The following is a 26,030-nucleotide window of genomic DNA, read 5'->3' on the forward strand; positions in this document are numbered from 1 at the left end:
TAATCTGTGTAGTATCTGGAACCTCTAAACTCATATATGAAATGAAATATTAGCTGTAAGTGTAAAGCAACTATAGATTTCTGTAGTTTACTGATTATCAAGTAAGCTGGAAACATCCTCCATGCAATGCTTCAGAGTTGTATTGCTTGTAGGAAAACATGACTATAGTAAATGCTCTAGTTCTGAAATTATTCAGTATCATAAAATGGTTTTTGTTGGGAAAGAGTTGTGGCCCCTCAGACTCAATGTGTAATCATATTGTATGTTTAAATTTAGAGAATGGGGTTACAATGCCACTCTGATGGGATGTTGTAAATTTTTCTGCTTTAATTTCTAAGTGAAACAGCAAAGACACATTGCGACTAAGTTCAGAGAATGCACCTAAAGTAGCTGTATTTTTACTATAATCTGATTTGGGTCTGATATGCAAAAATTTGATCTGTTTTTGAAGAACTTACAGGCCAGTGGCAGCTGCACCATGGTAATATTACACAGGAATTTGGTTTAAAATGAATCCAGCATCTTCAAATTCTACATGTGGTACCATTATATCAGTGGATGCTGAGGAACCCGGCCTCATCTTGCCATTGGTAACTCTAGCGACAGAGACTGGGGAAGTGTGATGATGAGATATCTGATTATTTGGAGGTGACCCAGCTTCGATTTACATGCCTTGGTAGCTTGACACAGTGGTTGGGCTATTAAGTCCAACTGGAGGTCAGGACTTGTTAGCTCTGATGTATTGTCAAGGTCATCTGGGCTATACAGCGACTCGGTCCCAAGGTGAGAGGTCCACAGTTGCACTAGGCATGTAACTTTGACCTCAGACATCTCATGTACTCTGGCTGACACATTATTTATGATGAACTTTGTGAAGCTTCCAGGCTTTAAAGACATTTCCACGAGTGATGGTTTTGTCAATCCAGGTAAATACATGGGCCAGTTTATGTTAGAGAGCCAAATAGCGCTGTGGTTTGCAAAGCATTTTCTGTTTCTGTCAATACCAGGTCAGGTAGTGATCAGTGTTTCATTAACAGTTTAATTTCTTAGCACTATTAATACTATTAGTGTTATGATTTAAGGACATAAAAGGACCACTGTCAGGGTCCTTCACCAAACACCACCATGTGTAATTTATATCCTAGCTGGTCAGAATTTCCATGTTCGTTTTGCATAAATGGTTTTCTGCATATTTTTGAACTTTTTGCACATGTAACTAGCCTGTCCAGTTCTAGAGCTAATGGGTCAAGTTCTACAGATAATGGACAAAGGAAACCCGTGAGGTGTCCATTGAGTATGGATGGAAAAAGCAGACATGGAACCTTCCAGATCAGAAGAACCATATATATGTGAAGAATGTGATTTATGTAAAAGTTTTGAAAATGTTATCTAGGAAATTTTTTTATGAAAATTAAGGTCATACCCTAAGGGATTTGATTTTGAATAAGGTTTTTTGCTTTGTGTTTCAGTGACTTTTCCCCCATCAGTGAGACCTTGTGAGCCTGAGCCCAAAACTAAAGGGCATTGTCCATCTCCACAATTCTCCACTTGCTCCCGAGCCCGTGTTGTTGCTGCCATGGAAGGCCCTTGTCAAGGCCGGCATAAGGTCATGGATTGGAGAGCAGTGGTGGCCATCTTTTTCGTGGTGGTAATTTACCTGGTGGCGGGAGGACTCGTCTTCCGTGCCCTGGAGCAGCCCTTTGAAAGCAGGCAGAAGCACTCAATCGCGTTAGAGAAGGCTGACTTTCTTCGGGAGCACATTTGTGTAACTGAGCTGGAGCTGGAGACACTGATTCAGGTAGGCCATATGAAGAAGATGGTCCTTTGTGGAAGTTTGGAGAAACAGCTCATTGGTTTATTGACCAGCTGAGTTGGTGGGGAACAAAATTGTTCACAGAAACTATGTCTCCAAAATATTGTAAATGTAGAACCATAGAATCACAGAATATGCTTGAGTTGGAAGGGACCCATCAGGATTATTGAGTCTAACTTCTGACCCTATGCAGGACACCCTAAGGGTCACACCACATGCCTGAGAACATTATCCAAATGCTTCTTGGACTCTGTCAGGCTTGGGGCTGTGACCACTTCTCTGGGGATCCTGTTCCAGTGCCCAACAACCCTTTGGGTGAAAAATTTTCTCCTGATCTGCATCCTAGATCTCTCCTGACTCAGATTCAGGCCATTTCCTTGGGTCTCCTGTCACTGGTCATGAGAATGAAGAGATTGGTACTTGTATTCACTAGAATACTGAAAGATGTGTGCCAAGAAAAGCAGAATGAAATATCTGGAAAAAAAATTGGAGAGAGGTGACAGATTTGTAAGACATATGCCCTCATCTCTACACATTTTCAAGTGGACTTAATTCTTTCTTCAAAATGAAACACAGCAACCAGGAGGATACATAGAACACGATAGGTGGGATTTATGAAATAAATAGTCAGCCAAGAATTCTGAACTTGCAGGTTTACTGTTGTAACTTTAAATAAATTAAGGAGGACGAAGCATACAAATAAAAATAGAAAGTAATTGTTATTTAAAAGCTTTGGAATTTTTAGTCTGATGTAATATGAAAAGTTTTAGAATCAATTTTGAAGGAAGTGATTCTAAAGTATGCAGGGATAAATGAAAAATGTAATAACATGCAAGAAAGGTCTATCAAGGATAGATTTAGCTCTCATTGATTAAAACTCTAGACAAGGTAAGTATTATGGATCTTGCAAGACTTCAGTAGAGTATCTTCTGGAATTCAATGTAGAAGCCTATCAGTTAGCCTGGAGAAAATAAAGATTAGATAAGAAATGTGACTTACCTAAAGAATAAATTCAAACTTCAGCCTCATATTTCACATCTGAATTTGTGTCAGCCACCTTCCAAGAGCACAGTGTTTCCCTTTGGGGTGTTGCACCAGAGCTCTGTTGTCGATTTCAATCCATTTGAAAGAACACGGAGCTATCCCCCGAAATTTTGTGTCCATGTAGTCGGCAGTGTTAAAAAAAAATTTCTGCAGGTGAATCAAATTTATAAGCTTATTTCTTTTAATAAGATGTTCCAATATCTCATTGATGTGATAGAAAAGTCCTTCTCCTACTTTTCAGCATAAACTTCTTTGCAAATAGATGTGGTCTCTCCTTCCTGTGCTCTGTGTTCACAGAATACAGACTCAAAACTGTCACTGTACCTGTAGCTTTGGGCAGCTTGGTTCTACAACTAGGAAGACAAATCTGCTTTAGGAGGAAGTAGTTTTGCTTGGATCAGGGATGGCTTGGATCACATCCTTGATCTGTCTGCAAAAGACAGGTGAACATGTTAGGTTGGCAGGATCCAATATCCAGGGATATTGGTTCAGATGTGTTTATCTTGACAGTGTTGCAGAGATCTTAATTTCCCTATAGTCCTTAGAAATAATGATTATGGATGTTTTGAAAACACTAAAAGCAAGAAGCTTTTATTCCCTTGGTGGGATTGTCACCAGTAAAAGATATGCAAAATACATTCTTTCCAACCAGAAAGCAGAACTCCTGTAAGGTGCAAGCAAAGCACCTCAGCAAACTGTGGGGCTCTGCATACCAACTGCAGTAGCAACAGCCCTTATTCTCTAGCCTAAGTTATGTACCAACACCAATTCTTTATTTTACACAATATTTTTCTTTTACCTCAGAAGTAGTGATACTAAAATAATGAACAGACATACTCTGTCATTAGAAGACAGATATTCTGGACAAATCTTATAATCTTCTGAGATTTCAATATGTCCTCAGGCATTACTGTGGGTAACTGGAAGTCATTGTGCAAAAGTAAATTAAAATGGGTTTAGCAGCTTAGGATGTGAATGTCTTAAGGCCAAGTGATGTGAAATATTGAAATAGATTTGTCAATAAAGAACAAGCTTCTTTGGATTCTTCTGCATGTCTGAGGGTGAAACTGGCTCCAGGAACGTAGTTGGGTATGCTTATAAAGAAAACTGATTGTAACTGACTTGCACAGAAGAGCACTGAACGAACTTGCTTGAAGATAATGCCAGGGAGTTAAAGCTGGGCTCCCACAACTTCATGAAGATCTCAGAATTGACATCCCCCTGGCTGGCCCAACACATTTCCATATTGCACCAAATGCTGCAACTGCCTTTACAGCTGTGATTTCAGACTAATGTGGCAACCTTCATGGGTCCTAGCTGCTGTGCTGTGTGCAGTCTACCACTAAGGGAACTATTCATGCTTAATGTTATTTGACTACTTGAAAGCCCTTAGATGAAAACAGATACTCTGCAGAATGACTGTTGATTCACCTCTGTGCTTTAGAGAATATGGGAAAATACAAAAAGAGAAACCTTAGAACTAAATTATAGCATTTCACTGTGGGGAGGGCTCTGGAACAATCTTTTAAGAAGATGAAAGGAGTGTCATGGTCCCTACAATGGAGAATGTATAATGATGGAGAAATATATATTTTTTTTCCTAAATTTCAGTCTTTCAAAGGATTCTGCTTTGGAAAACCTGTAAGGAAGATGTACAGCACAGTATGAGGAAGCTGTTAAAATTTAGTGGGGTGAAGTGTCCTTTTCACCTTTATCTCAGAAACCTCATTGCAAATATTAGCACTGGTATCACAAATGTGAATTGCTGAGTTCAGACTTGGAAGTTCATTCACCGACTTCAGAAGAAATACGGGGCTGAAAGCAGTGCAAATTCTTAGGAAAATTCAAAGTATTTAAATTTGTATTTGACTGTTGGATTTTGGCTCAGGTTTATCTAATAGTAACACAATGATAGCTAACTTTTCATAACAATGTCAGGTGTTTCACAGTGCAGTCCAAATTTTCTAAAGCCACCTGAAGTGGAAGTTCTTAACTGCAAATTTTTAAAGCCCATTTCTGCATTTGAAGATATTTGTTGCAATGAAGTCAGTACACTGTTTAAGGCTGTAGGTAATCTGTAGCTTGGCAAAACAGTGAATACCAGATTAAGAAAATGACATCATTGTTTGCTCTATCTCAACACATTTGAGTTTCCAGAGTTAGAGAAAAATAAAACCTAGAACATGCTAAAATACAATGAAACTTCAGATTTTTCAAGTACATTTAGCTACATCGTACCTATTAGATCAAATAGCAGAAGATAGCAGGACTTAGGTGACTGGACATAGAGCTGAAAAGAAAACTAACATTGGTAGATACATCTGCTAACATACTATAAAGCTTTTTCTTTTTATGTGTTATAAAATAATAAAATGATCTTATTAGTAGCTGGGTTCAAAACCAAGACATTCTGCCTTTGTAATAATGCACAGAGAGAGTGTATAATGGGGAGGTTATGCTTCTCTGAAAGATCATATTTTATCTATCATTAGGAGAGAAAGAATGACCATCTTTGTGTTTTGGCAAAGTAATTCCTATGGACCTGATAAGGGCATTCACACTGTTTCTATATATCCTGTGTACTGTATATGAGTAAAATCTTCCATAATGAGCCCTGCTTTTATAATGAACCCTGAAAAATTATGCAAGATAGAGTGGCTTGCTACTTAAGAACTTATTTTTGTTATTGTCAGGCTGCTTTCTTCTTCCTTGTCCATCAGGGTTTAATTTAGGAGTGTGAGTGATTACAGTATATATGTATATAAAAAAAATCACCCACCTGGTAACCAAGTCGTATTATTAATGTCCATTAATGACTACAGCAACCCATTAGAGCTGGACTGCAAGCTGAAAAGGAAGCAGAAATAAGCTAATCAGACTTTACTATCTAATTATGTTAAAAAGAAGTCATATTTTGGCTAGGCACTTTGGATTAGTGTTCTGAACCAGTTTTGCCCTGAAGATAAGTAAGAAAGGGAACATCCTGTGGAGATGTTTCATTTTGCTGCTACTTGCTTGCTTCATTAGTACCATAAGCCAGCTTTTCTTTCCAGGCTGTTTCCATGTCAAAGAAAAAGAACTTTCATGGGCTAGGAAAAAATCTAGATAGAGCAGGCAAAAAATAGTACTTTGAATTATCTATGGAGATGACTTGCATGCTGCTGAAGACAAGAAAAGACTGTTTGAACTGTGAAGAAAAACAGTTGTAAGTATCTGATTATTAAACCTTCTATCTGTGCCTCTGGAAGTTGTCTTGTCTCAACTTCTCTTTTGCCCCTATCTTTATTTTACCCTTTTCCTCCTAACAGGATAGGAAAAAAGGATTCAGATATGTTGGGTCCTGTCCTGTTTGTAATGTCAATCCAGAGGTGCTCCAGCTGTGTAGGAGACAGACTGAGCCTAAGATGCTTCACAAGTCTTCAGCTGTCCTGTAGCTATGCTGCTTCCAGAACTTAGCTGACGTCTTGGCAGGGAGCTAAACCTTTTGGACTTCGTTCTCTGTGCATCTCCCTTGTTGAATGCTGTAGGTCTACCCTTAGACACAGTGAATGCACGACTATCAAATCACTCAAAGTGTAGGTAGATCACTTTCTGGCTGATTGGCTCCTAAAGTCCTTTGTGGGATAGGCAGAAATGTTTAAGGAATGGGCTTTGAAGAGAACTTATTACTTTGATTAAATATGAAAAAAAATGCTGGCCTTGGTCCTTAGAAAATTCTGTTGCAGAAAAGTGAATAAATGTGAATTTCTAATGAGGGCCCCTAATCACGGTATAAGGGGTAGAGAGAATAAGTAGAGAGTTGTAGAGAGTTAGGGAGTATAGGAAAAAGGTATGAAAGAATTAGTTATTTAAAGCTGCTTGCTAATGGGAAGCATCCTAATAATCCTAATAGAGAAATAACAGAGCAAGAAAGACAATTGAAACAACTCTTTGTATGCCTGATAGGAATCTGCTTGGAAAAAGAATTGTAGAGGGAGATAATAATTATTGGATTAGACTGATCTGTGGAGAGGAATTAATAGAGCTAGGCAAAAAAAAAGGCCAAAAAATTTGTTTTACTATCAAATTTCTGTCCTTGATAACACATAGGCTACATACATCTTTGACTGTCTCATCACTTGAGAGGGGTGTTACACTTGTCCTTGAAAAAGATTTGTCTTCCTCATACTTGGGATCTGACTGGAGAAATTAGAGAGACATGAACACATGAACCACAGAAAAACCTTTCTTCACAGAAAAACCATAAACAGTCTGTTTTACTTCTCTCTCCTCATCAACTGCACTGGCTTTCAGCTATCTTTTTGCTTATGCAAGTGGAATTGATGAAGTGTATTTCAGACTGTGATGCAGTTTGGTTCTCTTTTGATTCTCTTTGGGAATTCAGGATTCAATTGTCCCAGTATCACTGCAAAATCCCAGGGCTTCCACTCTGGGGTTAGCCTTTGGTCCCATGCAGACCATGTCACTAGGCCATGTTTTTCTTGTTACAGAAGGACTGTACTGTTCTGACAGCAAAGGGGCTGAGAGTAAAATAGTCATCTATGCAATGATAAGGAACAAAACAGAAAGTTATGATCAGAAATATATGGTTTTAAAAACAAATAATACCAAGTACTTTCATTTTCTTCGGTAGTTTTGTCATTCTCTTAATTCCTACCTGCCTGTTGGCTTTAGTATACATCCATTACTTGAACATCCAGAAAGACAATATCAGCTCTTTGAGGTATTTCAAACTATTGCTTTCCCTGAAATGGGTGGCATTTCAAAAGAAAAAATTACCATAGATTGGTAGTTTTTCAGTAAAGAAGATTGCACTTTCAATTAATAAGCTATATTGAAAAAATACTGTGTATTGGTGAAGGAATAAGGCATTAGGAAAGGAGCAAGTGTGAAACAGCTTTGGGTACTTTCATGACCTGTTACTTTCAACAATATTTCAACTATAAAAGTAGCTGAAAATACTAATTTAAAATCTCTTAAATATGTGAAGTCTGTTAACATAGTGTTCAGCACTCTGGAAATCAGCTTTTTTCCTACTCTGAGATAACCTAAGGATGTGACTCTCCAGGTCATTGCTCCAAAGACTATCTGAAGTTTCAGACTGGAAACTTGTACAATTTTGTAGTCTGTGAATTGGGTGAGTCTTGCCAGCAATAGTATTGCTTGAATTTTGTGTCAGTTTTCATCTAGCAGGATAGTTCTGTGTAGGTGGACTTGTGGTGGTAGTAGTAAGGCATGATCTGAAATTGGTTGTTTAAATGCTATTAGCTGCAGACTGCTATCTACTTTAGTTTTGCTGCTCTCTTTTTGTCCTCCATCTCTGTATGCAAAATACTGTGTATGAAGAGACAGTGTTAGAATAGTTGGATATTTATAAATTAATGATGTCAGTGAAGCTCTAAAGAAAAAACGAATTTGTTCTGGATGAGAAGGGAGCCTGAGAATCTCAAAGCTATCTAAGGCAACAGGATACTCCTTCACATCAGGAGTTAGTGCTTGGCCCTGAAAGACTTGCTAAACTGTGTAAACTCAAGTGTGATTTAAGTGCAATTAGCTTGCTGACATTCACACACTCAAGGGGAGGGCAGACAGCATTCCTTGGCAGAAGTAACCAGGGTAGCTGACAGTGTGTCATGGCCTATTTAAACAGGCAACCTGTCTGTTATGCTGATTTATGCTGTTCTGCATAAACCAACAAATGATCTCTGCTTTCACACCACCTGCAATATGCCAGCAACTGGTACAGAAGCCCTTCCAAAGGGTTTGGTCCAAAACACATCCATTCTCTATATCCTTATTTCTTGAGGTATGGACATGTGCTGAGGAGCCCTGGCTTTCTGCCCACATGAAATGAAACCAATCCAGCCTGGAGCTTGCTCATGATATAGTTTCACAATCAGCTTAGCCTGGCATGTAGTAGCTCTACTTTTAAAAAAGGCTTTCCTGTACTGATCTCTTTAGATGTAGCTGTCTCTGTTCTTGCCCATACGCCTCTCCTCCCACTCCTTTCCCTTTTTGTGAGGCAATGCAATGAATAACTAAAAGCTGGGAAGCACATTAGCCGAAACTTGCTCAGGCTAAAAAAACGGGAGAGGAACATTTATGACCACGAAGTCAGTTGGAAATATAGGCAAAAAATGACTGAGAACAATGGAAGTGGAAAAGAAGAGAAAATGTGGTGAGTAAGCCTTGGTGGAAAGAGGTTAATGAGGAGAAAAGTGTATCAAGAAGGCTACGGAGAGAAGCAGTGTTAAATGGATGTGTTTAAAAGTTAGTGCTAAACCCACAAGAGAATGAGAGGTTATAGAGAAGACCAAGAGAGAACTCATAGACATGATCAGGTAAGAAGTGAGGCAATGGTAAAATAGAATGACTAACCTTGCTTTGCACATGGTCTGTATAGGAAAAGGTGAAAAAGAAAACCACCATGACAATTCACACATCACAAATCAGAGGGAAAATAGATCTAGTTAAAGGAAAGGAATAAGAAAAGTCAAACCTTTGTTGACAGGTGGCAAATCTAAGTTGAACAAATCCAAAGAAAAAGAGGATGCAAGTGGTAGCGCTTTGCTTCACTTGTTGAGCCCAGCAATAAGTTCACTGACACTACCAAGGCTGAAGATTGACTAAAGGCATATATTTAGGAGGAGGAGCAAATAACAGAAAGAGAAGGAGAAGATCTGGCAGTAATGTGAGCAGCTGGTAACAACAACATGAAGTGAGGTTGGAGCAGAATGGGAGAAAAGCAAAGAGCTGGAAATGTTAGGAGGCAGAAAAAGAGAAGCTTGGTTCCTGTGTAGTGGTTTTATGGAAATTAGACTCAGTTGGGAACATTTGGAAGGGAGAAAGGCAGTCATTTCAGCTTCTGCTCTAGAGTGAGGTCTGAGTTTCTCTATGATGAAGAATAGTTTGCATGAGATCTGAAAGCAACTTGAAAATAAATGCTGAAGGTCATCTCAAAAGTTAGCTTAGAGCAATTCAGGTGTATTGCTGATGAGAGATTTATTTCTGTGCTTTGTAAGCTGATTAATTCAGCTCTGTCTTCCTTTGGACTGTGAGGCTGCAGCAAAGAGTGAATGTGTATGTCTCCATGATACAATGTGGTGCATTTTTAGAAATTCCCAGTAAACATTCAGGGGGCTGATATGTCTGCCTGGTTTGATGCAGTATTATGTGGGAGACAGGACAGTGACCAGGAAGCAGTATAACTACCTCAGCTTCTATCCAGGATATACTTCATTCAAGCACTGTCTGGGAGTCTCTGTATCATGCTGTATTTGTGAACATGAGATCATGTGTAGTGTGGCAACTGGGAAGTTTGAGCTGATCACGAAGTTTTTATATGATGTTTCCATAGGTATCTTATTTGTTCATTTCAAATGGGGTATATATATGCCATTTTTTTTCTTTAAATAAATTACTTAATTACTGATTGTCTGAGAATTTAAATCCTTAGCTGACTAGCTTCAGCTGATTTCACAAGCATTGTTTGTATTTACCACTTTTCTAGCTGCTTCTAACATGGGCTGTTCCCATGGAGGAATTTTTCCTTTGTCAGAAGTTGCTACAAGAATGATATTTGTGGATGAATTTGTGGTGTTGGTCCTCTACTTCTCAATGGGTTTATCTTTTGTCATATGTTTATGCATTTTATCTTTCTTCCACCTTAGTGGACATTTAATACAGTTGTATATTCAACTTATGTGTACAGAAGAGGCTACTATACTTTGAACACACATTAAAAACTTATATTGGAGCTGTTTTCATGGCCCTAGAAATTTCCCTTTTGAGCCTATATCAACTTTCATGGGATACAATGATGCATTCATATTGCCGATTCTGTGTATTTTCTTTGCAGCATGCTCTTGATGCTGATAACGCAGGAGTCAGCCCCATAGGAAATTTTACTAGCAACAGCAGTCATTGGGACCTTGGAGGTGCCTTTTTCTTTGCTGGAACAGTCATCACAACTATAGGTATGTTTATTTTTTATTTTTCAAAATACATAGTCACACTGAGACACGGATAATGAAATAATTTTTAGGAAGGTAGACAACAAAGAAATAAAGTAGCTGAAGTGTATTTCTGTGTTAGCAGAAGACATGACTCCAGCATGTGTCAAGGGCACCAAGTCTTTGGGTAAGTGTCAGAAGCTGTTTGCATAATTAGGGTAGAACAGCAATGCTGAGCTGAAAACTGGTGATCAATTAATTTTGGCTTATGCTCTGAAGTTTGATAGAAGCAATTCTCAGTTCTCCAGCTACTCCTTGTAACTGGAAATGTATTCTCATAACTATTACATCTTTTTTAAAATTTTACTTGCTTTCATACTAACAATTGGAAGGAATTCCACAAATGATACATTGTGTACAAAACCACATTTTTTTTTCTTTCTAGAATTCATGGCCTTGATTATTGACACATTTCTCTGTATTAAATGATAAGTATCTGAACTGCTCCATTCACTTTTCTTGAACCACTAATTTTAATAAGATCATTATTCAGGCCCTTATCATCTCTCCCCATGCATTTTGTCCAATGTATTTGGTCTCTGAATGTTGGCCTTACATATGCTAAGGTTTTTAATCTCTCACATCTGAACCAGTTCCTCTCTTGAAGAATGTTCAACAAGCTTGGCTTTCAGAAGACTGTCTGAAGGAAAAGGAAAATAAACCAATATCATTGTTGATAAAATTAATCTGCTGATAGTTATACAGTAGTTTTATAATTTTAAGCTTGATTTCAAAGCTGTCATAATAATCAGATCAAGAGATTGTATTATTTGGAAATCACTGGCAAATTGTTGATTTTTATTTGCATTTTCTATGAGTATAGTTCTTCTTTAAATATTGTGTAAAGTACTTCTCCATATCACAACTGTGATGCACACACTGGTGACTGTGCAGACAAATAACTTGATAATCACATAACCCTTCAATAAAGTGTGAGAATCTGATTAAATTCTGTAGGCTTTTTATGCAGGTAATACAATAACAAAAAAAAAAAAATCTTGTGGCAGTTAAAAGACTTGCTCTGATGATCATCTCTAACAGTAGAGTCTGCGCCTTTAGCTCTGCCTTTTCTTTGCTGTCAGAGTGAGGGGAAAAGAGTGATTGTATAGAGTGTACAATCTGTGTTCCTCTATATTAAGCTACATTATCATGTATTTTTGATGGTAGCATAAAACCAGCGGGTGGCAAGAAAGAAAACATTTCTGATTCATGCATAAGAAAACCCTCCCTAAGTATTTGTTTACTCAGTAGAACTAAGTGGTAAGCTTTTAAATTACTCATTAAATAAATGCTGCTATGTAGGCATAGTTTATGTAGGCATATTCATTGGCATCTGCTATTTAAATAACTTATTGAAAAGACCTTATATTTTTGCCTTTGAAGGCCTTTTTAATAAATACCTACTTTATTCCTTTAACACTGTCCAGCCTCTGTTCTAGATGGCCTTTCAAGGCATCATTATTGCATCAGAGATTTGTGATTATGTGATAGTTTTTAAGTAATTATGAACAGTTAAAATCAAAATCTCTATGACATTTCAATTAAAATACTTGATCTTAAATAAAAAGGTGCAAATATTACTTTCACAATTCTTGTTTTTTTTTTTTCTCTTTAACGTTTTAGCAGAAATACCATGTCTACTGGAGTCATAATGCTTTGCTGAAAAAAGAGTTCAAGGGCAGATTTGCACAGTGTGGGTACAGTTTGGAGGCTGCAATGTAACTAGTCAAGTATGATGAGGGGCTGAGCAAAGCATGAGCTAACTACTGAAAATGAGCCTTGTCAGGTGAATCATACTCTTGTCAGGAGACCATTGGTGCAGCCCAAGAGGAACAACAGCATGCAGGCACCAGGCCAGCATGTAGTGATTTTTGTGCTGTGACATCAGCTAGATAAATTAAACAAACAATAATTTTAGTTAGACTGAATCTACAGAAAATATGACATTGAGGTTTCAAAAAAAATGGAATAACAGAGGGTGGCTTGTCCAGGAAATGGCATCATATTATTGAAAGTCTATAAGTAGGAATTATAGGTAGAACAAAGGTATGTCTGCGGGAAGAGCAGTTTTTAAAAACCTGTTAGTTTGTTTTCTAAAAAACTGTGTATAAGTTCTGAGAGTCTGACAATTGTTTTTCTCCTCAGGGTATGGGAAGATGGCCCCAAGCACTGTTGGTGGCAAGGTTTTCTGCATCTTGTATGCCCTATTTGGGATTCCACTGTTTGGCTTCTTGCTGGCTGGGATTGGAGACCAACTTGGAACCATCTTTGGGAAGAGTATTGCAAGGGTGGAAAAGGTTTTCAGAGTAAGTTCACTGATGGTTTTTTGCTTGTGTTGTATAGCCTGCTCTTAATTTTGTTGCTATTACCTGTGGCATTTTTACATATGGATATGCACACCATGAAACATTTACATGTTTAGTTGAGATCATAGTAAATGCCTTTAAAGATCTGTGTAGTCAGTGGAGAGAAACAGACTTCTCTAGATGATGACACAGGGGTTTTAGATCAGACTGAATTTCCTTATTGTGGGTATTGCTGGGGAATGTATTTCCTAAGTTAGTTTCCTTACAAGGAATTGCTGTAAAACAGTCTTCAAAACACTGCAAGTTGCTTTACATATGTACATCCATTCACTGAAAATGGAGAGAAGGCAATGGCTACCTGAAGGAACAGGGCTGTGGAATAGGTCTTGACTGTGTTAAGATACAGTCTAGAAGACTTGGAAAGCAGGGTTGCTGTTGTGAATGTGAGTCTGGGAAGAGAGATGGTTGAGTGATATACCTTCCCTGCAGGGCGACAGATGTGTTGGAGTAGATCTGCAGCTCTATTACAAAAACTGCTGTAATGTCACTGGCTTAAATCACCATCATTCTCTGCCCTGCCTACCATGAAGACAGACTGCCCTAAATTTTTGTGTAGACTTCCTCATGTAATTTCCCTTTATGTTGCCAGTACCCTTCTGTTTCTGAGTCTGAATTGCTGTAAGCAGTTCTTTCGCAAGCAGTGCCACAGACCTGGCAAATGCTGTTTTGCTAACTTGCTAATGGTTCACTTCAGGGATTCTCTCTTTGAGGCAAAACTTCTAGAGGTGACCTGTGTGATGCTTCCCTTGGAAGTGGCACAGCTGAAGGTCAGTCTTTCCAGGGATAGAGTGGATGAGAAGCTGCCCAAGCTGGTTAGTTTAATAGACATCTATTTCTAAAACATTCCCACAGAGAGAGAGAGAGAGAGAGGTGAGAGCAAATTAGTTGTAACTGTTTTTAAAAATAAGTAATTAAGTATTAGACTGAAGAATGAGTACTTTCCATTTTGATTAAATGACTTCTAGGTGTCCCAGACCAGACATAAATAGTATATCAGAATAAATGTAGTAAAAGGTGACTAGTAATTATGGGTGAGTAAGCATGTACATGCCTGTCTGGAGAGCACTTCAAAAGGCTTTTATTTTCATTTAACAAAAATAATGTTATTGAAAACTGTCTCTGTTCAGTTTGGCAAAAATGCACATAAGATCCCTAGTTTATTTTTTGTCTACCTTTTTATTACACCTACTTCACTTCAAGGAAATCTCTAAACATTCCAGCTTGCTTCTGCCCAAGACAAACAACAATCTTGAAGTCATGATGTGGATTGAAAGTCAGAAAATCTTTAATTAATTTTCAGCTGAGTATTTTATTTCTGAGTGGCATGGACAAGATCATTAAGGTGGTGGTATGATAGTTTATGATTAAAATCAGCAGGGAATCACAGAATAACTGGGACTGGAAGGGACGTCTTGAGATCATCTGGTCCAGCCTCCCTGCTAAAGCATAATACATACTCGAAATATTTTATGCTGATACTAATGTTTCATACAGAATATAGCCATTTGGCACATAATGTGAGTTCTTTTGTCGTTCAAATTATTCTTTCATTTTCTTGAGTTAATGCAGTTGCTTGTTGCTTATAGCCATCCAAGATATTTGTTTTCCTCCTTGGTATTTTGCCAGCTTTCAAAGAAATTTAGTGATTGTGGTCTTCTTGTTTAGCCAAGATGTGTGTTTATTTCTTTTATTTTGATTGTCATAAATCCATTACAGTAATTTCACCATTATAAGCTGCACCATTTTGACTAAAATTTTGGTCCGAACCCAAAGTGCGGCTTATAATCAGGTGCGGCTTATATATGGACAAAGAACAAAAAGTCACTAAAAACTAAAAAAGTTTTAGTTTGGAGGACAGGTGTCTGCTGAGAAAGGCAGGAACTTCTCTTTGAAATGGAGAATGGAAACCCCCTCCCTCCAAATTATTATAATTTTGAAATCAAGGGGCTTTCAGGCAAAAATATGGGAATTAGGAATAACAGTTCTTTTCTAGGGAAATTAAAATAGAAATACAGTACTACAAAGAAACAAACTCCAAACCCTGACAAAGTCAGTACAACCTGACACCCCGTCAGGCAGGGTGTTGGTAGCAGTCCCATTAAATCGTGGCTGCATCCTCCTGCAGTGACAGATGTGGTTCAGTTGAAGCAGTGCTCCTGTACAAGGTGCAGTTTCCCTCTGGAGATCCAGTGATGATGTGGAGAAATCCGGTTTCCCTCTGGAGTTCAGTGGAGAAAGGGGCTACCTTAGTGTCCCAAAACCTCAGTTTTTATTTTGGTAAGAAATGTTGGGCTCTTCCCCCTGGCTGGAGCAACTTCCAATGGGAAGCAGTAATTTTATCAGTCATACAGTGGGACTCAATGGGCCATTAGCAGAAAATGACTTGCTGGAGGAAGGATGGGTTGTGTAAAGATAAAGAACAATGCTCCACCTGGTTTCAATGGATGGCCCATTAGCAGAATATCTGCCGTTGAGATAAGGATCACTGCCCCCACCCTCAACAGATGGTGATGGAATAGATACCTTTTATCACACTCTGTATTGTAATGTGCAGCTTATATTCAGTGTGGCTTATAATCGTGAAATTACTGTACATTAAAATACATATATTATTTTGTGATTTGGTGATCAGGGTTGTAATAATTTCCTTTCTCAGTAATGAGCTTCAGCTATTTGAAATATTTCTGATAGAGTTTAGAATTTACATGCATCTTAGTAATTAGTCTTAATACCTGTGGTTTCACTTTAAGTGATTATTTACCTAACATTTGGCATATGCAGAATATAATAATAATTATAATTTTAGTAATTATGTAATTTATTATCACATTATATTTGCATTGTTATGCCTCATAAATATTTGGACCAATTAGATGAAGCCTCGAGTGGAGTAACGGTTCTTGATTTAATCCTGAGGAGTGAGCAAATTTTAATTCAATGTTTAACTCTTGTTTTTTATTTTGTAACCATCTCCTTATTGAACTGAAATTCAGCATGTTTGTGGGTGTAAAACAACCTGTTACCATCTTTAAAGAGAGGACATAAAGATTAGGAGAGTAGTTACCCAGAAACTAAAGGAACAAACGTAGGCTAAAAGACACTGAAAAACATAATGAAATGTTGGGTGGTGTGCCTGACAAATCTTCTGGAGGTAGCTGAGAAGCCACTGTGTGCATCAATGCTCTAGAGAGATTACAGACTAGCTACCTGCATTATTTGTCCTCACAGGCAATTTGGGACAGTCCAGTTTCTTGTGAAAAGAGTGGGAAGAAATTTAGCATGTGCATAATGCATCAAATTTCCACGTTCATATGCCCCAGCACTCTGGTTCTGTGTGTATCCTGGTGCCTGTTTATGCTGTTCACTCTTATGAATATTGCACAGCTGGTGTCAGGCAGCCCAGAGTTCTAGAAATCCTTGCAGCTTTGTCATTGCCTGTACAGGTTGAAGGGACTTGAATGCAGCTAGATCTTGCATTGTGGTTAGGATCATTTTTGAAGTTAGGTAAGATGTGGTATGCACACACTGGTAGGGGGGAAGGAGAGGAAGAATTTTCTGTTGTCACTGCAGTCCTTTCACCTGAAGTATTTCCCTAATAGGTCTCTTGCTCCCTCCAACAGTGTATCTGTGAGCTTGGAGCCCATGCCACGCTAGGGACAGCTTGCCTCTGGCGTTCCTTGGCATATCTGGAAAGATGAAAGAAGGATTCCTCCCAGAGGACCTGAGCTAGTGCATTTCTGCTGCCTCTGACATGACCTGTGCAGACCCCTACCAGCCCTACCTTAATTAACACCACAAATTAGAGCCTAGGAATCCCACATTTAGCTACTGGAGTAATCGGCCCACGCATTCTGTGGGAATTTTCAGAACAATCTGAACTACATAAAGTGAGAAAGAGATATGCTCTTATCAAGTACACGCTACTCCAACAGTATTGACAGAATATTTCAGCAGAGGAGCTGGGCACATGCCACCACTCATCTTCTAATCCAAAATGTTGCCATTATTTCAGTGTGTAACTAGCCAGGAAAACAACTACTCATTTATGAGTAGGTAGGGCTGGAGGTATTTAATTGCAAAATAATGCTTTGTAAAAAAATAGACCTTTTCATGTACCATGTACTGGCAGGATGATGCTATCCCAAACACCATGCATTGAATAGTTTGTGCCATCTGGAATGATTATACTTGCTACAAGTAAATAAGCATCAACCAGGTCAGAGGTGTAAACCAAAGCTTCCCCCACAAAAGCCCTGTCTTCTCAGCTCCTGGTTGTTCCTGTATGTTCCATATTCAATGAGCTAAGGCAGAACCTTGGTCCCAATCTGTTTTTACATGCGTGCGTTATTTCCCAGAAAATGAATATGTACAAGGCCAGCAGATTCACTATATACACTGGTCAGAAGCATCCAATTTCCGGGTCCAGTGATGAATCAGCCCTCCCAGACCACCTCGGAAAAGCACATACACGCTCAAAATTTAATTTCAAAGTTGATAATTCTTATAATAGATTTTCACCCAGTGAAATTTTCCAGACACAACAGAAATGAAATATGCATTTCGAGGTGACATAATGCCATAAAAGCAGTATTTTTATCTTACATTCATGAAGGATCTTATGAACAACCTGTGAATGTTTCTATAATAAACAGTAGAACAAAGCCCCTATCTTTTGGCTTGCTTTGTACACACAGTGTCTGCAAGCATCTAAAGATAGAAAGCACTCCATAGGCAGAATACACTGTTACAGAACACAGCTATCATGAGTTAAATATAGGCTAACACATTATCATGAGTTAAATATAGGCTAATTCAGATAGTCTTTTTTCAAACCTTGAATGAGTGTTTAGATTCTCACCAGAAGTTGATGAGTGTAGCATAACCTGAATGATCTTCCCTTATCTTGCAGTTTCCTACAGATGCAGGAAGTCAGCCTGGGCACAATGTGTTTCTGAGAGCACTCCAGGATTTTCTGGCTTCTGAGGTAAAGCCACTGTGAGCAGTTCCTGGGCTTGGTTGCTGCTTTCACTCCTCTGGTTTCCAGCAGGACACAGAGGGCAGGGCTGGCAACACAGCTGGTAGACTGTGAATTGCAATACTAGGATGTGAGCAAGCAGCCAGAGATGTGAGTGGTGGCAAGGCTGCACCACTGAAAATACACTGCTTTACGTAGAAAGGTAATGCCTCTGTAAGCAACGTGTGCTTCACTGACCAGGGACTTGTCAGAACAGACACACCTGCTGCTTGCCTTTCAGGTTTTCAGCTTAGAGAACATGTTTTGCTCTAGTTTTCAGAGACATGCTATGAAAGTGATCTGCACTTAATATTTTTCTGAAAGACAGCAGTAGCCATCACCTAACCTTTGAACTGTCCTAGGAAATGTAGTTCTTAATTAGCAGATAGGGATGCAGCTGGCATAGCGGTAAGGGTAATCCCACTGAGCTGGTGGAAAGCTTTCTTTTAGCACCTGTCAAAGCTCTACCTTTCCTAAATTTTACTGTTTGTCTTTCTAAGTACGTATGATCTACTCTAGCTACTCTTTCACTTAAAGATTCAACTTCTGTTTAGACATTTTTGGCTTCTCTCATCTCTTACTGCAGAAGCGACAGGAATTGTTTATACAAATTCCTTCCCTGAAAATGAATGGAAAATGGAATCTGGGAAAGAAACTTAGTATAAGACAGTAACTATATAGAGGAGGAGCACTTTAAAAATAGAGTCTGTTTTCATAGTCTCCCCTCTATTAATGAATTTGCTCTGTTCAAGACAATCTCTTTTATTTTGTTTAATTACATCATATTACTAACCAGCATCATTGTGTTATTACATAAGCTGCTAAAAGCCCACTATGCTTTTCTGTAATGAAAAAAGTAAAATTAAAAAAAAATAGATACTCACTTAACAACTTCCACAGAGTCTGTTGCAGTGATCCATCTGCCATCTGCTGGCATCTTGTCTCTGGACAGAGCTGTCAGGACAGGGTGTGAAATTCAACCTACTGTTGCACATGCCCAGTATTACTCCAAAATTATGCAAGGTTTATGAGCTGAAAGATCAGGGTTCAGACCTCAACCTAAAAATTTTCTGAGTAATTTCCTCTAAAACAAAATGGCAAAGAAATATAAAAAAACAGCAATCAGAAAAGTTATTTACAAACTCAGAACAAATACATGTAAAGAATCTCAGCTCATGATCAGTTCTTTTGCCTGTCACACCTTAAAGGTCCTTCTAAGAGCCACATTTCCCTGAGCAGGGTTAAAATAGAGGTGCTTGTAGGCTTGATGGTGAAGGTTGTGACTTCATTATGAGTGGTGACTCTTTATCAGCCAGAGCCAAATTTGTCTCTGTATTCTGTTTAAACCACTGTCTTAAATATGTTGGGTTTATTCTGTGGATCACTTATCACTTCCATTATATTTGAGATGCAGAGAAGTATCTTTTTCTGCGCAGACCTAAGATAGTAAGCTAGTGCTAAAACATTAATTAGAACATTTATGGATTCCAGATTTGGACATTTTAGGCCCTCTAACTGGATATTTAATTCAGTTAATGATGCTTAACAGCTATTCCACTTCAAGAAAAGCAACTTAAGTGTAGCAGACATTTTTCTAGTTTTGTTCTTATCCTCTGGTCTTTGATGATGAGTATGTTATACCAGGAATGACAAGATCAAATCCATTCAGGTACAGGGAAGCTATGTGGAACAATTGTTATTAACCCATTCTTGCAGTCTCTTGGTGGGGGAATATAGGTGCAACTCAGACATGAGTTGAAAGAGGGAAGGGAGGAGCAACACATAAAAAATTCAGCCTCTGTAAAATTGCTTAAGTCTGTACCATCAACCTCTGTTGTCCTTTGTCTGCTCCAGTTTTTGATAAAAGCATATGTATACATGGATTCCTCTTATTCAATTTGGTTTTCTGCTTCTTTTTTTTCCCTTGGGCAGAATATAACTCAGCCATAACAGAGGTTTGGGACCATAATTTTAATTTTTGTAGTAAGCAACATGCGGAAATTAGTGGGTCCATATCAGAAAGGCCTGTGTGTGCTTTTTAGGGAGAGGAAGAAGATTGGAAAGGAGTATATCAAGCTTAGAAAATGTCTGAGCCAGTGTTTCTGTATTTTTATGACACAGTACTCACATTATGACTGCAGCAAGAGCCACGTACAGAGATTTACAAAAATGACATTAGAGAAATCTGCTGGTCTGTGAGAAGCTTGTTGCATGGGTCCATTTGGTCTAGAAAAACATCCCACAGAAATGTGTTTTTATGGGGAAAAAATGATGTTCAAAAAAGAAGAAATTCTTCTTCACTCTGACCTGTGTCTTGTATGAGTTCAGGATTGTGTCTCCCAAGCTTAGTAATAAATGTGAATGCTTACAGCTTTTAATGTCTATCTCCCCTCTGGTACTGACTACAGATAAGAAGCAGAGGATGGATTGTGCACCTTCTTGTGCAGACATAGCAGCATTCTTTATAAAATATGATAACTAAAATAACACTGAGGCACCAAGAGGTTAGAGTGTAGGGGAAGCCCATGTCTACTAGAATGGTTCAATGCCCTTTTCATAACCCATGGAGGTGTTTGAAATGTCATCTCTATTTTAATATATATTATAATTCTGCTGCTTGTTTTCAAGCATTGTTGTCTTCTTCACTGACATGGTGAGTAGGTCCTGGCTGGCAGCAAGCACCCACATAGCCATTGCTTGCTCACCTACAAGGATGGAGAGAACATGGGAACAACAATAGAATGCTCTCTAAAAAACCTCATGGGTCAAAATAAAGACAGCAAAGTCACTTATTATGTACTCTCACAGGTAAAAGAAACTTGACTTGTGGAATTTAAATTAATTTATTGACAATTAGCATAAAAAATTAATTACTAAGTAGAGTGTTTGGAAAGAAAATCCCCACAAACATTCAAAATTCCTCTCTTCCCCCTTTATCAAGCTCAGCTTCAGCCCACTTCACTCCAGACACCTCTTCTCCACGCGTGTTGTTACATTCAGTCCCTCTGGTGCAGCAGCAAATGGCACAGAGGTTGGTTGGGGTCAGACACAGTGGTTTCTCTGCTGTTCCTAACTCTTTTTCTCTGTTCCTTTCGTGATCCTCCATGGGCTGCAGACCCTGAAGTACCTGTGTGACCATGGAGAATCTCCCACTCACCTGATCTTGTTATTCCCTTGTTCTCTCCTCTATTCCCTTGTCTTCTGCTTGTCCAGCTTTCCTGCCGTTTCTTAAACACACTTTCCCACAGGTGCCACCTCATCTCAGTGGCTCCACAGTGCCCTGAGTTGGGTCTGTTGGAGATGATAGGAACCACCAGTGTTCAGAGAAGGAACAAAATACTGTTATATTGTTCTTAGGTGTTTTGTCCAAGTCAGTGATGTTTAAAATATATTTAGCTTCATTCTTATTTTGAATATGAAGGAGCTAGGACAAGTTATGATGAAATCCACAGTGACTGTTACAGGCTGCAAAGAGGTTGATGTGACCAAATCACTGATGACCAAGGAGCTCTGTGAGCCAGTGCTGTGCCAGTCTTTCCATATAGCCTGTTGAGAAGGCATCATGCCGTACTGAGGTGTGTGCCAGGCTCTGGACCAGGACTGGCGTGCATTTGGCTGATCTGAAAGACAAGTTGTGTGAACCTATGGCTGCCTGCACCATCTACACCAGCTTTATAAATGTATTTTGACTAAGGACATAACAAATGTTTATGAGCTGATACATGTGATATTCTGGCTTTAGTACAAAGACTGTCATTTCTAGTGTTAAAATATTTTGGTCTGGAGAAAGTGATTTAGAAGACAAGTTGTTTAATTAGTGCATGGGCAGAGACAATCTGTTCTGAGAATAGTTGGCAGCATGGGGAAGGGCACAATGTTAAGTGTAAGTGAAGGGAACAAAAGAAATATTAAAAAATTTGTTTTGTTTGAAATGTGTTTTCCCTGCTCCAAAATATAGAGCCTTTTGGAGAAATGAGGGGAGCATTTTCCATGCAGATATATTACATTATCTCAAAAAAATGTGCCATTAGTCATTGTAGTGGTTTGGGTTTGTAAATTTTGTTAATTTGAGATTTTCTGGCCAATGCATTAATTTCTGTTGTGGGTTTTATCATTGGCCAAATTGCTAGTGTACTTACTAGAATTATTTATTTATTGTTTATTGTGAGATAGGATTAGGAGAAAGGTAAAACGCATTTAAACTTAAAAGTGTATAAAAAAACCCCTTTAATACTAGACACTATAAGAAAAAAATTCAGAATAAAACTTTTAGAACACTTCTCTTTCTCCTCTACACTTCTTTTTTTCCACACTGACAATGTACAGTTAGCTTACCATTTAAAAAAAAAAGTCTTTTATTAATTTACTTGGGAGAGAAGACATTTTTCTTCAGTCTATGAAGATTTTTACATAAGAAACAGTTTTGTTGTGGCTTTGATGTCACAGGGATCAGCTGCTCAGAATGGAAATTTGATTATTATGTAAAATTTTTTTCTTGACTAATAGTTTTCTCACAGTAATTATTGAGGACTTATGTGGTATACTTTAAGGGGTTATAAAAGTTTAAATAAAAACTCTTTTAATTTTTGAAAAGCCACTAGCAAAAAAGGTAGTCAGCTTGGCCAGAGCCTTGGGGAGATTTGTCAGGAATTCAGAAAAGGGAAAGTTTGGAAGATGGAAAAACCATCTGAGCTTACTGTGAAGTGGGAAGTGTTCCAGTGCTATTTTTGGTTTAGTAGTACAGTATACTGGGGGAGCTTTCTATGAAACGAGAGGTGACACTACGGAATCTTGGAATAAGCTTATATGAAATATGCTGTTCATGGAAATATGTATGTTCCATATATTTGGAATTTAGTCTAGTCTGATAAATGATTGTAGCTTCTTTTGATTCTCCTACTTAATGCCTCCTGCTCCTTTTTCACAGGAATGTACATCAACCCCGTGGTCTCAGTTTGCTTTCTTAAAAACACCATTTGGTGCTTTTATTGTCAAGCATAAGGTCAGAAAAAGTGTACCTCAGTTAATTCACCTGCAGAAAGCAGGAGACATAAAATAATCCACTACCCTGGCTTTGATCTATTGGGCCGGAGAGAAAAAAGGGAAGTAAAAAACTCAAGGTTCATTTTAACTCCTTAAATTATTAGATAAGAACAAAACTACTAAAACCTCTGTATATATAATGGAAAATGAGGAAAAAGCAAAGCTGCAGTTATTGATGGAAAAGATGGATAAGAACTTAATTCCACTGATAAGGGTGTTTTCATTACTCTGTCTGTCCTTACCCCTCTTGGCACTAGAGCAGATTGACATTAGGTTGTTTGAATTCATGTAAGCAAGACATCAGCAACATTGTCAGTTTAGCACTTAGCCACCTTAAGAATAAAATCAATACTGTCAGTGGAAAATGGAAATTACCCCGATGGGTGCACAGAAAACTCTCCATTCTTAGATTCTTAGATTACTTCTTTGACATTTTCCAGAGTAGTTCTAGGTGGATTTAAATTGGTCTCATTAGCAGGCACTAATTTATTTATATTTGAAGAATGTCTTACAAATTATCTGCTTCATCACTGTGGAAAAAACTTGTGGGTAAACAAAAAGAAAAAGAGTGGAAAACATCTCTTTTAAAGGTGTTTTAATTTTACTTAAACAGCTATAAGATTAGCTACCTTTCCTGGAGGAAGGGATTTGTTATTATTTGTTATTATTTCTTTTTGACACCTGCCACAAAATGCGTTCCCGTCTTAGCCTGGCAGAAGTTGCTCAGCTGTTTGACAATGTTTGGCCCCAAGCTGAAATTACTGTTTAAAAAAGAAATTTGTATGAACTTATTCAGACTTCTCAATCTTTAGTGTTATATAGAGTGATTAAATTTAAATAATATAAATTTAAATAATGATTTAAATAATTACTTGGTGTAACACTGCAGTGGGTTACATTTTTGTAGTATGTCATTATTACAATGTATATATTCCATTAGTAAGTTACAATTATGCCTTAGCAATTTTTTCATCTATAGCAGTTAAACTCTACTGTGAATTTCCTCTGAATGCATGCCTAACTGTAAAAAGACCCCCTTTTCACGTCTGCATTTTATGTGTTATTTTTCATGAAGTAATTATTTTTCTGAGTCCTGCTTTTGTACACTTTTCAGCAGCTCTAAAAATGCTGTGCCTGATTCACCATTTCTTTCTGCCTTCATTTGTACCCTCAGCTGCTCTGCTTTTGTGTGAGTGACAAAGGTGCACAATAACCATGAGTCAGGCCTTTTACAGACCCTTTCATTAACATTGTCACCGTTTCTTCTTAAAATAACCCACAACCTTTGGCTGAGTTTATTGCTCATGAACAAGGGGATGTCCTGAACATTTGTTACTGATTTGAAGGCCATTCTTTTCATTCCTTTCTCCCTCATGAGACAATTCTGACACATACTGAAGTGCATTTAAATTTTTGCTATGTGGGGACTGGAGGAAGAATTACTATGTATAACTTTGATGCCGGGCAGCTCCAAATTACTTTTTGTTCAAGGATTCCCAAGAGGTACTTTTCTCCTAACTTCCACAAGACAAGGTTTTTGACATTTTATTTTTACATATCAGGAAACAGAAGCATTTGGTAGAAGTAAACAGTTCTCCTTGATCAAACTACAAAATAAGCATCAATTTGGGTAATCTTAATTCTCAATGACAAAAGACAAGAGTGTCAATGTAGGACACTAAGTGATATCCATGTGATACTTTCTTTTCCTTTCACTACTCATTCAATAAGTGTAAAATCCTGCCATTATTAACGTGTATCCATATCACATAAAGAAGGCAGATCATTCTTTGGTATTTTAGCAAAATGCTCAAAATGGCTCTTTGGAAAAGGAAGTAATAAATAAAGGATTCAGATTTTATATTTTTGTGTTGCTTTCCCCCCTGGTACTTGGCAGTTTCTTCCATGTCTTATATTTGGCATTATATTACTAATCTTATGAACTATTTCTATTCATCTGGACACAGAAAATAGTGCACACACACACAAAAATAAAATATTAAGTGTAGGGATCGTCTTAAACAGTTTCAGAACAAAAAGTATCTATGAAACATGACATATTTATGCTACCTGATTCTGAATGTATCCCAGATCAGAGAAGTACTTAATGAGGGTCAGACACCGCACCTCTAAAAGAAATGCTCCCATTTTAGGGGAAGCACAATATTTCTCACAAGCTGGTTAGATATTAACCAGTTCAGGCAATATCCCTTCTGTATATTACAAAGATAACTTCTGAGATCTTATTTCCTGTCTAGTCAATGCCTTAATCTGAAATGAGATCTCATTTCTGGGTTAAGGGAGATGCTTGATTTGGAAAACTAATTTGGAAATACAACTTACAGTGATCTCCACATTGCTTTACCAGGATAAATAGAGAATTTACACTGTCATTCTAATTAATCCACAGTAAGTTTTCTAGTAATTTAGGTTTCTCATGAAACTTTATTGGATGCAGAGTTTATTCACAACAGAGAAAATCTGAAATAAATCTGCCAGAGTCAATTGTGTTAATCCAGGCTTGTATGAATATTAATAGAAACAAAATCTAAGTATATATTAAATAAATTGAGAGTTTATATGATTTAGAGGTGTAAAATATTACAATTACATTGTCTGTATTTGAATTCCATTTATAGAAGTTAGTAACATATACTCTTTGTTCAAGAACTTTCCAGTGTGGATTTACATAGGTAATTTTATCCCAGGCTCTTTGGTATTTGACATAAATCCTTTTT

General features: G+C 37.8%; 1 protein-coding gene across 3 annotated transcripts in view; it reads left to right on the forward strand.

Moving 5' to 3' along the window:
- KCNK10 (potassium two pore domain channel subfamily K member 10) overlaps positions 1 to 26,030 on the forward strand; it is a 61,814-nt gene that overhangs the window by 22,904 nt on the left and 12,880 nt on the right. For 2 of the 3 annotated variants that reach the window (XM_033063213.1, XM_033063214.1), the window contains exons 3-6: positions 1,470 to 1,798; positions 10,716 to 10,833; positions 13,015 to 13,175; positions 18,145 to 18,219. In XM_033063213.1, coding sequence (XP_032919104.1) covers positions 1,470 to 1,798; positions 10,716 to 10,833; positions 13,015 to 13,175; positions 18,145 to 18,219 — 683 coding nt within the window. The remainder of the gene's footprint in view (positions 1 to 1,469; positions 1,799 to 10,715; positions 10,834 to 13,014; positions 13,176 to 18,144; positions 18,220 to 26,030) is intronic. The other variant, XM_033063215.1, reaches the window with a different exon arrangement.

This window comes from Catharus ustulatus, chromosome 6 (assembly GCF_009819885.2).
Source record: "Catharus ustulatus isolate bCatUst1 chromosome 6, bCatUst1.pri.v2, whole genome shotgun sequence".
In the NCBI taxonomy this organism is placed as follows: Eukaryota; Metazoa; Chordata; class Aves; order Passeriformes; family Turdidae; genus Catharus; species Catharus ustulatus.